The sequence below is a fragment of the Loxodonta africana genome, chromosome 11 (genome assembly GCF_030014295.1).
Source record: "Loxodonta africana isolate mLoxAfr1 chromosome 11, mLoxAfr1.hap2, whole genome shotgun sequence".
NCBI lineage: Eukaryota > Metazoa > Chordata > Mammalia > Proboscidea > Elephantidae > Loxodonta > Loxodonta africana.
In genome coordinates this window covers 45,875,188-45,888,392 of record NC_087352.1, presented here as the reverse complement: position 1 = coordinate 45,888,392, position 13,205 = coordinate 45,875,188, and the positions used below count along the sequence as shown (strand labels likewise).

Genomic DNA, 13,205 nt, shown 5'->3' with positions numbered 1-13,205 from the left:
ATAGGGTTGCTGTGAGTCGGAATCGACTTGAGGGCAGTGGGTTTGGTTTGGGTTTTCACCCTATTAAAGACTCTGAAAAGTTATGCAATTAAAGAAGAAAAAAAAAAAACCTCTTTAACCCAGTGTTTTCCCAGTTTACTTACCACAAAACACTTTTTCATATAATACTTACAAATATCTCAAAATAATAGCTTGGGAAATACTTTTCTTAAGACTGTACCTTAGGATTCTCTGTAGCTTGTGTCAGCAATATCCAGCTCTGAATCTGTTTGACTCAGAAACTAATAGCACATGTGTTGGAACAAAAGCTTCCACGTGTTCTTTCCTTCTGCACGCAGCGCATGCAGAAAACAACACTGCGTGTTATACCAGGACAGTGAGGAAAATGTTCATGCGGAGCCAGGTCATATTAGTGATGTCTTATAAAGATATATACCTGTGAAATAGACCACATAACCGTGCTTTTGTAAAATGCTCCTTTAAGGGTATTTCTGAGACTGGGGAGCAATCCTGAAATATCATCAATCGCAGCATAACAGGCACAAGGCCATGTATGGATGGCAGGGAGCCTAACAAGAAAAGCAAACTGTCTGTTTTGATAAAAGGCCCCATGCCTTTCTCTTTTATTGTCCCTTCTTGAATGTTTCTGCAAACGGTACTTACTAACCCCAATTCATCCTTCACATCTTATCCTAGAAGCCTCCAGATAGCCTTTGCTGGCTGTATCCCCTACCCTGAACCCAGCAGGCAAGCCCACCCTCTTCCCTGTTTTAGATATTCAAACAGCCTGTGCTTCTATATTAGACTTAAAAATTGTTTATTTATTAAGGAGTGTCTTTCTTACAAGACTGGAAGGTCCATAAGGACAGGGGCCATTTCCATCTTGTCCATCTCAGCAGCCTCTACTGCCTAATGATCAAGGAAGGAATGAAGGATTGAAGAGGAGCTTTTTCCTCCATTATTTTCCTCACGATTCTATGTAAATAACCCTCTCCTTGTAGCCAAATCGGAGTACTTCACTTGGATTTCTTGTAAAGATCTTCACCCTTTTACCATACTTAAAAATATGTGCCAAGAGTCCACAGAATGTTTATATATGTGTATATTATGTGAGCACTTATCTGCATATACATACACACACACATACACACCACATGTACACATGCAGACACGTACATCTATACGTTCACTCACTCTAGCTCAACAAATAATCATTTGTCAAGAGCAATAGTGTGAAGAGATGGAAATATGGAGAGCAGGAGGTTTGGGGACTGAGAGGCTGAATCCAATTACTGCTGTATCATTTTCTGGGTCAAGAAGAATTGTGCAAAACTTTTCAAACCTATAAAAAGAAAGGCAGAGGCTCAGTCTAATTCTAGGATCAGTTTCTTTTCCCCATCTGCCATTTACCCAGCCTAGTGCTACACTGTGTTCAGTGAGACAGGGTTTCTCTTCTAAGAAGTATCACTGGAAACAAAAGCATTAAGAAAAATAATGCATTGGCAGATAGACAGGCTTTCATTTCAGGAAATTTGGCCAAGAATAGGAAGGGGAAGGAGCCCTGGTGATGCAGCGGTTAAGTGCTTGGCTGCTAACCAAAAGGTCGGCAGTTCGAACCCACCAGCTGCTCCACGGGAGAAAGATGTGGCAGTCTGCTTTTGTAAAGATTTTCAGCCCTGGAAACGCTACGGGGCAATTCTACTCTGTCCTATAGGTTTGCTATGAGTTGAAATTGACTCAGTAGCAATGGGTTTTTTATAGGAAGGGGTATGTGGATGTAAGGGTTGAGGGTGAGGGTGGCTGACAGTAAATGCAGAGGCCTGGTCACCCTTATTCGCCCATGCACCCTCCACTATCCCCCTCCTAGACCTTCAGCTGTTTGCACTCACTCGCCGTTTGCAAGGAGCCAGAATGGTAAGGATCCTGGAGATGACATGGTCTCACCCTCTCCTTCCAGCCCTACACCTAGGGGCAGATCTACACCTGTGCTACCCAAGAAGAGTGTCGTCTGAAGAGGTTGCCAGTGGGAGCATCCCTTGGCAAGATGCACCGATAGCCTCACTCATAATCCCTTCTCCTTTACCCTGCTCTCCATCAAATTTATAGGTAGGACTACAAGTCTGTAAGTAAGTCTACAGATAAGATCCAGTCCTGGCCTGGAGGAGCCAAGACCTGGAGGAGCCAAGACCTGAAGGAGCCAAGGCCTTAAATGCTTTTCCACCTTCCTCCAGTCCACTCCATTTCTCCAGTTCCAGCTGCTGTCTGGATGATCCCAACTCACGGTGACCCCACGTGTGTCAGAGTAGAACTGTGCTGTACAGGGTTTTCAATGGCTGATTTTTGGGAATCAGATCACCAGGCCTTTCTTCTGAGGCACCTCTGGGTAGACTCCAACCTCTCTGCAGGCAGCTGAGAGTGTTAACCATTTGCACCACTCCATCTCTAGTGATACAAAAGCTCAAGCATGGGCAAGCAGCTCTAACAATAAGGTAACCCCAACCCCCTTCCCCTCAACACACACACACACACACACACACACCCCTACCTTTTAAAGACCAGGGAAATTTACTACTAGTCTTTTTATTTTAAAAAAGAAAATATTAAATATGCTAAATAAATTTCACACTTTTGAACATCTGGTCTCCCCAGTACAAACTTACTTTTTGGTATGAGATGAATACTGAATGACAGTCACACATCCCCCCCCGCCCCCCGCCCCCCACTGTTAAGAACCTGGGGATTGTTTTCATTTCCCAGAGCCAGAGCATTGCTTACCCTAGCACCCACACAAGTCAGGTCATTGATAACCCCTTCATTAGGAACAGGCCACCTGCCAAACGAAAATTGAAGCTTGGTGATGTGATCAAGAATTACTGAAAGACAGGACAGTGTTATCAAAAAAGGCTTTCGAAAATGCCCTCTGCCCTATTGGTGAGCGCATCTATTACAGGATCCTCTTTCTGACTCAGAGCCAGGGAGGCCAGGGCACTCAGCCTCCCGCTGCTTGGGGGCTGGTGGGAAGCTGATCTATACTTCGTACACCTGGGTTCTGATGCAATGTCACTGCCACTCTGAACAGTGGAGGATGAAGGTAGGGTCACCAGAAACCACACAAAACTGAGTTGCAAAAGCATCTTTGGGCTTACTGATTAAAAACACATTCTTGGGCTTCTCGGAGGAGCCACTTGAAAGTCATCACTTCAAATCCTTGGCTCAAGAGCTTATTGTTGCTTTATTACCCAAGTCGATTAAAATCCTTAGTGTAACTGATGATGAAAATTCCAGCCAACTTTTTTTTTCCTTCTTGAGGTGGAGGGGGGAAAAAAACCCAACACGTGAGTCCATTTGAAATCGTTTTATGAATTTTAATTATAGCAAATGTGTTTTAACAGTAGTCATAAAATCAACATTACCACATGTACAAAGGACAAGACACCAGTTTGGCATACAAAAATACCATATATTAAAATTGGGTTCACTGGAAAAACTCAGGACTCACTAAGACACCATCTATAAGAGAGCAAGCAAGAATGCTTTTAAGACATTCAGATTTATAAACAGCAGCTTGATAGCCCCTTTACGAAGTCAATATTTGGCAACATTTGGACAATATTTTCTACACAGCCCAGCAGCTCATTTATCTGTAGGGCTACTTGGCCCTTTAAAAGAAAAGCTCCTAAAATAAATAATCCACATAATTATAAATGAAACATGTCAAGGTCTCGAGTTGACAGCCTCTGAGCAGCATTAATCTAGCCATTTGACTGGAGTATTTGTTATCATCAGGGCCAGGGAACCCACCAGTGGGGCTGTAAGAATGGAAGGAACCCTGCATGGGAGCTGCATGGCTTATGTTAGGAGTTTATAACCTCCCCAAGCTGAAACCAGTGGCCATACCCACAACCGTCCAGCGAGGCAAACATGCAGAAGTGGCGGAATAAAAAACATAATGAATAACAACAACCAGAATATAAACCGAAATATTTCTAGGGTTTTCTCAACAGGATTAGTATCCTCAAGTCAGGATAGATCCACAGGAGCAGGTATTGCATTCCACAGTTAAGAAGATGCTAGAAAAGCTTGTCTGTACTGATCTCAGCAATTGACTCTAGAACCGGCTCTAGAATTATCTAGTGTGCTGACAACCTAAGCAAAGCTTAGAGGAAAAGATAGGAAAAACGGGGCCTCCTTGGATCCCCTCATCAGCTGAGCACATTCCCTGTTATGCTTTCCACTTAAATATCCCAAAGTTAAGAATTTGGAGGTCCATACTAGAATGGCCGATTGTGCTTGACTAAGTTATTTCTAATTTTCCTGTGCTTCCTTCTTCCACGGATTTCTGACATGAGTGACCTTCATTTTGTTTTGTAACTATAATCCCATAACAGGTTTTCTTTCCTTTCTCACTGTCAGAGCATTATCTTCCCATCCATTGATAGATGCCCCAGTCCATGTCTCCACCTCTCCCACAGAGGATCTACTCGGTAGTTGGGTTGTTTCTCAGCCAGGAAAACCCTACCAGGAATTTCCTGAAGCACACTGTAAGACACCAGCTACTGTGTTCTGTGGCTACTTCAGATGCGACCACATAAATACCAACTTGTTCCCCTTTAAGGGACATTGGACTCACCTGTTTTCTTCTTACAGCCAATGCTCCTTCACCACCATCATACCCAATGTCTATTTCTGGATTCTCAAAGAACAAAGGCCAAATTAAAAATTGGGTGTCACTTTAGGAAACTCTCGTTAGAATAACCCAATACCTCACACCCTTACAGAAGACTTTGACATGGGCTCTTAGCCTTAAATTCCATAGTGATGGACTTAAAGCATGTTCTAGAAGGAGAGACAGCTGTAAGGGGACAGTCCCTCAAACACAAAGAAAACACATGCTGGTGCAGACTTCAGGAGGGCCCTCAGGACTTTGCCCCAAATAATACTGATTGTCACTAAAAGCATCATAATATGAATAGTATAAAAAACCTTAGATTAGAATAATAAAGTCCAGCTAACAAGATGAGTGTTTTCAAGCACCACTACATCATAAGGGAGATATACATAGTGGGATACCCCTGGCAGTGAATCCTGAAAACAAATCATTAACCTGACAGAGGAAACTTGTGCAAAACGTTGGAGCCACACTTCAGAAATAATGGTCCTCTACCCCAACCAGTTGAGCAGAGCCAAAAAAAAAGAAAAGCCATTTGAAGACAGAAATTAAATGACCCACCTGCTTACATTCTCCAATGATCAATGGCTTTCCAATAAAATGTATACAGTAGAACACACATCTTCATATATTTGAAAGGTCTCAAGAGTTTAGACACTCCCAAAGACCGTAGGTTTGTTAAGAAACTAACATATAAATTCAACATTGTATAGTCCACAAATGGGAAACGTGACTAACGTTACTTGATTTTTAATGACAGTTACAGCTAAGTCATGTGCAGATATATATTGTGAATCAATTGTCAGAAAAATCAGTGGCATGAACTTCCACTTGTCTTTTAGAAGTGTTTCAGGTTGAACAAAATTCAGCAACAGATCATCATTGCATTTGAAATAGACTACTACTTTCAAAACAGTTACTGAATCACCTTGACTACCTCATTACTCTCTGGAGTTGCTGTTTTGCTAAAGGTTGTGTTGGTGATGCTTTACAGAGAATGATGAAAATATCAAGGAATAGCTTCTCCATCTAGGTCAGTGATGACAAATCAACTAGCTGTTGACCTTTCAGGCGTGGAAACCTAATACTGTCTGCTTGGTAGCATCATTCTTCTAAGGAAAGATAGAAACCAAAATCTTTTGCTTATCACTCCTCTCATACCAACAACCCTTGGGCATCCTAAACAGACTAACATTGGGCATCCCAGCCTCCTCTTAAACCTAAAGGAGAACTACCATTTTTGCAAAAATTTAAAAATAATTTTTAAAGACAAGCTAAGAAAAATGGTCTTGCCCATTGACGAATTTTAGAAAGAAAAAAAAAAATCAACCCAATTCCACTAAATTGAAGCAAATGCATTTGGTCTACATTACACTTGGAAAAAAGTGAAAAGCAGTGTAATCAATTTTTATATGACATAGATTTTCAAATAAAAGTATAGGAACTCTTTCTTTCAAACCAAAATCTAGACTGGAATAAATACTGGATTATCACGAAGAGCCTGATCTATATATGAAAATATATCTCAAGCTAACTTAGAAAGAAATCCTAGTAGTTTTAATAACCCTCGAGTTTTTTAATTTCATTGACAATGCCTGTTACTGTTAAAAAAAATGCCTTTGTGCAAGGCTTCAACTCTTCAATTCTTTCAGTAATCGCTACAATAAAAAACAAGACTAGAATAATGTCAAATCTCACTCTAAAAATAGTACCTACTTTTTAATCTGGCATCTGAAAAATGATGCCCACACCAAATACAAAGACAAGCTGGCAAAATTCAAGAGCAAACAAAAACACTATCTATGAACACTGCAAAACATGCTTGCTCTTATATTTCACATCTGACTAACGCAGTGATGAAATCTGGGTAAGATGAAGTTGGAAGTGCAAAAGATTTCATTAGGCTTTTTAAAACGTTTTTTTCTGTAACACTTACTTTTTGGCCACAAGACCCTAAACACAGTTTCACAGCACAGGTCATGCATATCTTGCAAGTCAAACATTTTACAACTACTGTCTAACTACTATTTTTGGACAATAGATCCACATGCAGCTAACAACCCCAGAAAAGGGGCTTAATAAAGCACTCTTTAAGCTTCACTGATCATCTCTTGGTCCAAAGTATCTAGGTAATAACCCCAAAGGGCAATAATGAACTTTACTGTCATACTTGAGGTCACATACGCTAGTCCAGAAATACTGCATGTTACTAGACTACAAACTCTCTTCTTTGCCTTCACTTTGTTACTCCATTCACACCTTAATGCTATATTCCAGTGCACAACCATCTAGAACTTTGGAGTCCAATATGGCAGCCACTAGCCACATGTGGATATTTAAATTAGCTAAAATTAAAAATTCAGTTCCTCAGTTGCATTCACTCCATTTCAATTGTCCAATAGCCATTGTGGCCAGTGGCTATAGTACTGGACAGCACAGATTATGCAACATTTCAATCATCACAGAAAGTTCTACTGAACAGCACTGATCTAGACTTAATAACCTTCCAGGGGCCCACTCTTTAAATCATGCACAAGATTAAGTTTAGTTATATTTTGAAAGAAAATACCTAATAGCTTACTGATCATAAAGTATGACCAGAACTGAGAACCAATTTGCCTTTTCATCACAATTTATGCCCCAGATCATTATACAAAAAATTTCCAAAGACAATGTTTTTTGGTAGAGTACTTGGCTCCACCTGACGTGTTAAGCATCCTCTTGCTAATGTCAAAATCATTAATAAAGACGAAAATTCATGCTTCTTATAGTTTACTATTTACACAACACTCATTGTCCATATAAGGGGAGGAAAAAAATCAATGTTTTGTAACTTTCACAGTCCAAATCGCATGGTTTGACAGTTTTCTTTAAATGTCTATACCCACCCAACATCCAGTGCCCTCTAGTCGAAATGTCTATACCCATCCCTAAATCAGTTCTCCTTCTGTTTCCCAGAGGTAGATGCTAACTAAAATGAATCTATAAATCTACCCCTCCCCCCCAAAAAAACAAAACTCCTAAAGCAATAGCCAAGTTAGTATAGGATATTTATCAATCCTGAAAAGGGTTCTAGCGATGTGGACAGGCTGGAGAAGGGAAGGGAAAGTGAGACAGTAAGGGGAAGTTGCCGACCCCCAATTGCTGCAGAATTACAAGCTGCTGCGAACCTTGGTGAGCCTCAGTGAACTCATCTACAAAATGGAGCTACCAAAGGTTGCTTTCAGCTCTAACTTTCTGTGCTTTTAGTCCTTTCAGTTGTGGTTTTTAAATGATGTGCAATTGTGAATTCTGCCGAGTACATTACTGGACTCTTGTCACTTGGGGTAGATGAGTTGTTAGCATCATGGGTAAATGCCAGAAGGGGCCAGAGTAATGGCATGACAAATCACATCATTCAGCCTATAAAAATTCTACTTGGCAGACTGATCCCTAACCCTACACACACACACACACACACACACACACACACACACACGAAAGCACATCCTCACAAACAGGTGCTCAAGTAACTCTAGGCAGAATCCAGTTAAACACCGTGTCTTACATCAATAACACTCATACAAAAAATCCCGATTTGGGTTGCTACTGTGTTAAGTTGTAAGGTCAGGCATCTATCACAGAGCTGATTAACTTTACACTGTTTAATTGCAGATCTAGGAGGGGATTGTTTTTAAGTAAAAGTCACAGAGCAGTTTTACTCTAGGGCCTTGGGTGGGGAGACACAGTGTGCTGCATCGTTTCTCCCGCGAGTGTCTATATATAACCTACTTAACTTCTACCACACACTATGCTACGGTTCAGTCATTTCACACTGTATGTTAATGTATGTAGATATCACTCAGAAAATTAACTTGAATATGCCATGGCTTAAAATTGCCAGGTTAAAGTCCATGTGAAATGTAGCCTTCATAAAGCAGCATTTCTGTGGAGTATTTTTGTTTGTTTGTTTTTTGTATTTTTTTCCCCCAAGAGGAATAAAAATTAGGTCAGACATGCATTACAGCAGCCTGGGAAAGCTTTTGAGAAATTGACACTAACCCAGCCGTATATTACATTACATAAGAGAGGATATTATTCAGCTAATCTGATACCTAAATTATTAATACCAAATAAATCCTAAATTATTTGTTGAATAATGTCCAGTAGCTTACACAATAAAATGGCATTTCAATCTAATTTCTAGTTTGAGCTTTCAAATAAATTTTCTAAAGGTCTTAATGACAAATTTGAAAGATTTGAAAAATCATATTTTCATATCGAATCTTCATGTCAATTAACTAGTCTTAGCTTTGTATTCTATTCTTTATATTTTTTGATACAAAACCCATTACTTTCATGTGCCTATTTTGTGCTGCTTGAAGACGATAGCGTATAAGTAAATGAAATTACGTCTCAATTTTAAAGTGCTATTTTCCAGCCCTGCGTTTTGGAACCAAGCACTGCTTATCCTCCTGCCCATTTCCATGGATTCAATGGAACATAAAGACAGAAGAATTTTTGAGTGGCGTCCTTGTCACACACCACTTGCTTCATGATTTTCATAAAAGAAATTAGAAAAGAACTGTAAAGATCACGGCTATTTCTGGATGCACACATGCCCAGTGACAGGAATTTCTCATTTAACACAAGTGGATCTTTCCTCACTAGCATCTATAGACCATTAGGTTTAGGAATATGTGAGAACTTAGGATGAACAGGTCCATTTGAAATGGGAATATCAGTTGTTAGTTTACTACTTTTCTCAAAAAAAAAAAACAAACATATTCTGAAGTACAAGACATTTTCTTGCTTATACCAACAAGAAGAAACTGGAATTCTACTAAGTGGTTTAGCTCCCATGGAACATCTTTCCAGAAATAATCATGGCCTGTCTACTAAATTGCATGCCCACATTTGCCACTGATTAATGGTACTCATAGTTATTATAATACCCAAAAACTGGGAGGAAAGACAGACTCTTGTTGTTCACCACTTTTACCCTTTTTCAATTCAGGACTTAAATACACAGAAGAGGGAATGTTGAAGGAGATATACTTGGCACTTCACTGGGAGGGTCCAGGTGCCCACATACAGTCACCATTTCCGACACTTGACTCACGCCCACGACGTTTTACTCCCAGGATTCTTTCCGAAGAGACTTAAAGACCTGAGGTAAATCAAATCACACACACACAAACACACAATATTTACATTTTAAATTCTTATTTTGTGAGATGGCTTGAGAAAAATTGGCATACAGGTTTCCTATGGGATTAGGTATTTCTCATTATTACTCAGTTTATTGCTCCCCTGTTGGGCTTTCAGTTTAATAAACACGTAGCGAGCTCTAATTACAAGTGAAGAAAAATGAAGGTACATGACAAAACACAACACACTGGATACACTTGTTCAAATGTTTTCTCCCGCTCCCCCCCCCCCCCGCCAAAAACTGTTCATGGAACTTATTTTAATTTGGTGCAATTCAAAATGTATAAAAAGCCTTAGGCGCTAAAGGAAGGCAGTGTTTCCCAAAAAGAAAAAAGGAAAAAAAACAGCATGGCATTATCTCCACTGAATTTTACATGGATTCTCATGTTTAATTCTACTTGTGTACATAGCGTCTTTGTTTCAATCTACCGCATTTAGACAAGATCACACTGTATGCACTTAGTACAGTTTGACACCTAAATAGAATATGTCTATCTTGTAGCATGATTTTGAAAAATCATAAATTACAGTCCATTTACTAAATGATTATGAGGATACATGCAATCATCTTCAAAGCCGTTGCCGTCAACACTCAGAACAATTTGCCTGGCATCTTGTCAAGACTTTCCATTCCACCCTTCACGGCTATCTTCGGCTTAATCAATGGCAACCCAGAGGCCAGTGCTTGGCACCCAAAGGTCAGTGTTGCCCCCTCTTCTCACCCGGATCCCATCACCAACACCTGCTCACCCCCTAAGTTGGCACCCACAAGAGACGCTCCTCTGCAGCCCCCTTCAGCCACAGGATATCACAGTGAAGCGCTTGGAAATGCATGACATGTTGTGGAGCACTATGCCGAGGAGGAAGACCAAGACGCAGGCCACCAAGATCACAGTGCACACCCCGGACCAGGTAGAGCTTTTCACCACGCCCCGCCTGTCTTGCTCCTCCTCCGTGGCCTCCAGGGGCGTCCCGCCTTGCAGAGGCTGCTGCTCAGCGGGGATGGTCACCACGGCTACCGACTTCTGCTGGCTCCCAGGCAGCAGCCGGCAGCCCATGTCTCCCGGCAGCAGTGTGCGCTCCTTGGAGATGGGCAGGGGTAGCATGTAGCACCCATTGCTGGGGAGTTTGATGAAGACCGGGGTGTGCTCCGAGGTGTGCGGGATGGCGATGACGGCGAGGACCTCGGGGTCATCGGGGAGCTGCGACACAGAGAAGCCAGGGGGCAGCTTGGTAATGCCACGGCACCAGGGGCAGCGCACGTCCTTCTGGCTGGTCCTCATCTGCTGGAGGCACACCGAGCAGCAGGTGTGCTTGCAGTCCAGCAGCTTGGGCCTGCGCCGTGGGCTGTAATAATTGAAGCAGATCTGGCATTCCAGCAGAGAATCCTGGGAGAGCGTCTCCATGGTGGACAGGGAGCAGGAAGGCCAAGTCCCAGGCCGAGGGCAGGGGCTTCTCCTCAGCGCCCACCACGCCTGCACCTTCTTTCTTCCTGCTGTTCCAGTGCCAGGAGGGGGTCCAGGGGCTCACAGGCATCTAGCATACTTGAGTGTGCACATTTCTGGAGGAGACAAAAAATGCAGAGTTAATAATTTCAAACAAGCTCAGATCTTAATATAGCTAATGGATTTGTACCCCTGCTTTCTTGAGACAAAAGGATCTTCTCATAGAGTCTTCCATGAGAACACAGTCCTGTGACACTCTGAATCTGGACCACTAGTTCCTAAAACTGTGAGACAATAGGTTTCTGTTCTTATAAGCCACCCACTTTGTGGTACTTTGTTACGGCAGCCCTAGAAACTGATATACCAATATTGAGACAGTGACCACAAGTTATTTATTTACCTACCTTTGAAAAAAAAAAATTTTTTTTTATATATAAAAACTCACCACTCGTCTATTAATCTGTCATACTGTAATGGTTTGTGTGTTGCTTTGATGCTGGAAGCTATGCCACAGGTGTTTCAAATACCAGCAAGGTCACCTATGGTGGACAGGTTTCAGCATAGCTTCCAGCCTAAGACAGACTAGGAGGAAAGGCTTCATGGTCTACTTCCAAAAATCAGCCACTGAAAATCTTATGGATCACAACAGAATCATGTCCAATATAGCATTGGAAGATGAGGTCCTTAGGTTGGAAGACACCACACAATAGTCGCAACAACAGACCCAAACACACCCACAATCACGAAGATGGCATAGGACCAGGCAACATTTCATTGTTATACATAAGGTCACCATGAGTCAGAGCTGCCTCGACAGCAACTAACAATGACAACACACGTAAAAATAGGAAAGCAGTGTTAGAGTAGAAAGAATAGGGGCTGTGGCCTCAAAGAACCTTGGTTCGAGTCCGCTCTGTCACTAACTGGCTGTGCCAGCTAAGCAAGTCATTTAACTTCTCTGAGCCTGCCCATTCCCCTGCCAAACAGGGTGGTGGAATGATGGTAAAGGCCAGTGAGTTCCAAGTGCTCCCGTACTGCCATGTAGGGAAGGGCCAGAGAGCGCTAGTGCCAGTTCTCTCCTTCCTCCTGACCTGGCACAGTGCTGCTCTGCCCAGAGCCACTACGAACACCACTGTGAACAGCTCGGGAGGAGGAGAGGAGTGTGTGTGTTCTACCTTGGCCCAGCCCCAAGACCGGCCATGCTACCATTTTTCAACAAAACCAACATGCAATTTTATTCATGATTTATGTTCCAAGTAATGTTCACTTAATTTATGTTAAGCTCCCTTAAAATGAGGTTATACTACTCCAATTCCAACTCTGCCCAAAAAAGTTCTAGGCCTTACACTACCTGGCTGAACACAAGAGCAGGATGGGAAAACAGTCCCTCTTTTCAGGGCTTCACTTGACAGCAGCCTTCCTGATTTACACACTGACTTGTACTGCATTCCAGTTTATTTTCTGGAGCGTAATTAGTAATGGTGATGATTAGTTAGGTACAGAGAAGAGATTTATGAGGCTGTGGACCAGGACTAATAGTAAATCATTCTTTCCCCCTTTCATCATAAACTCAAAATATATGCATCAACTATAAGAAGAAAGAGAAAGGCAGCAAGGGCCACGGAGGGTAGAAAAGAAACTCAAAAATTCCTTGTCAAGTGTATTATATACAAGTTCAATGTGGTGATTGCTTTAGCAACCTACGTTTGGTGTCCCTTGCCTTATAGGAACAAGATGTGATGCTCAAATAAAATACTCATTAAATTTTAAAAGGTAAGAATACTTTGGTAGGATACAAAAGAATAAATATATACTGAAATATACTGGAACATTTTAAGTGTCACTACAATTTATTTGGAAAAAATCTGAAATAAAGATCAAACAGACTACAGAAAAAGGAA

At 41.5% G+C, this 13,205-nt stretch overlaps 1 protein-coding gene across 1 annotated transcript in view; it reads right to left on the bottom strand.

Moving 5' to 3' along the window:
- Positions 1-2,823: 2,823 nt before the first annotated feature.
- The window catches only part of RNF152 (ring finger protein 152), a 62,645-nt gene continuing 52,263 nt past the window's right edge, over positions 2,824-13,205 (bottom strand). Inside the window, exon 2 of the mRNA XM_064294452.1 lies at positions 2,824-11,420. Coding sequence (XP_064150522.1) covers positions 10,654-11,265 — 612 coding nt within the window. The 5' untranslated portion in view covers positions 11,266-11,420 and the 3' untranslated portion in view covers positions 2,824-10,653. The remainder of the gene's footprint in view (positions 11,421-13,205) is intronic.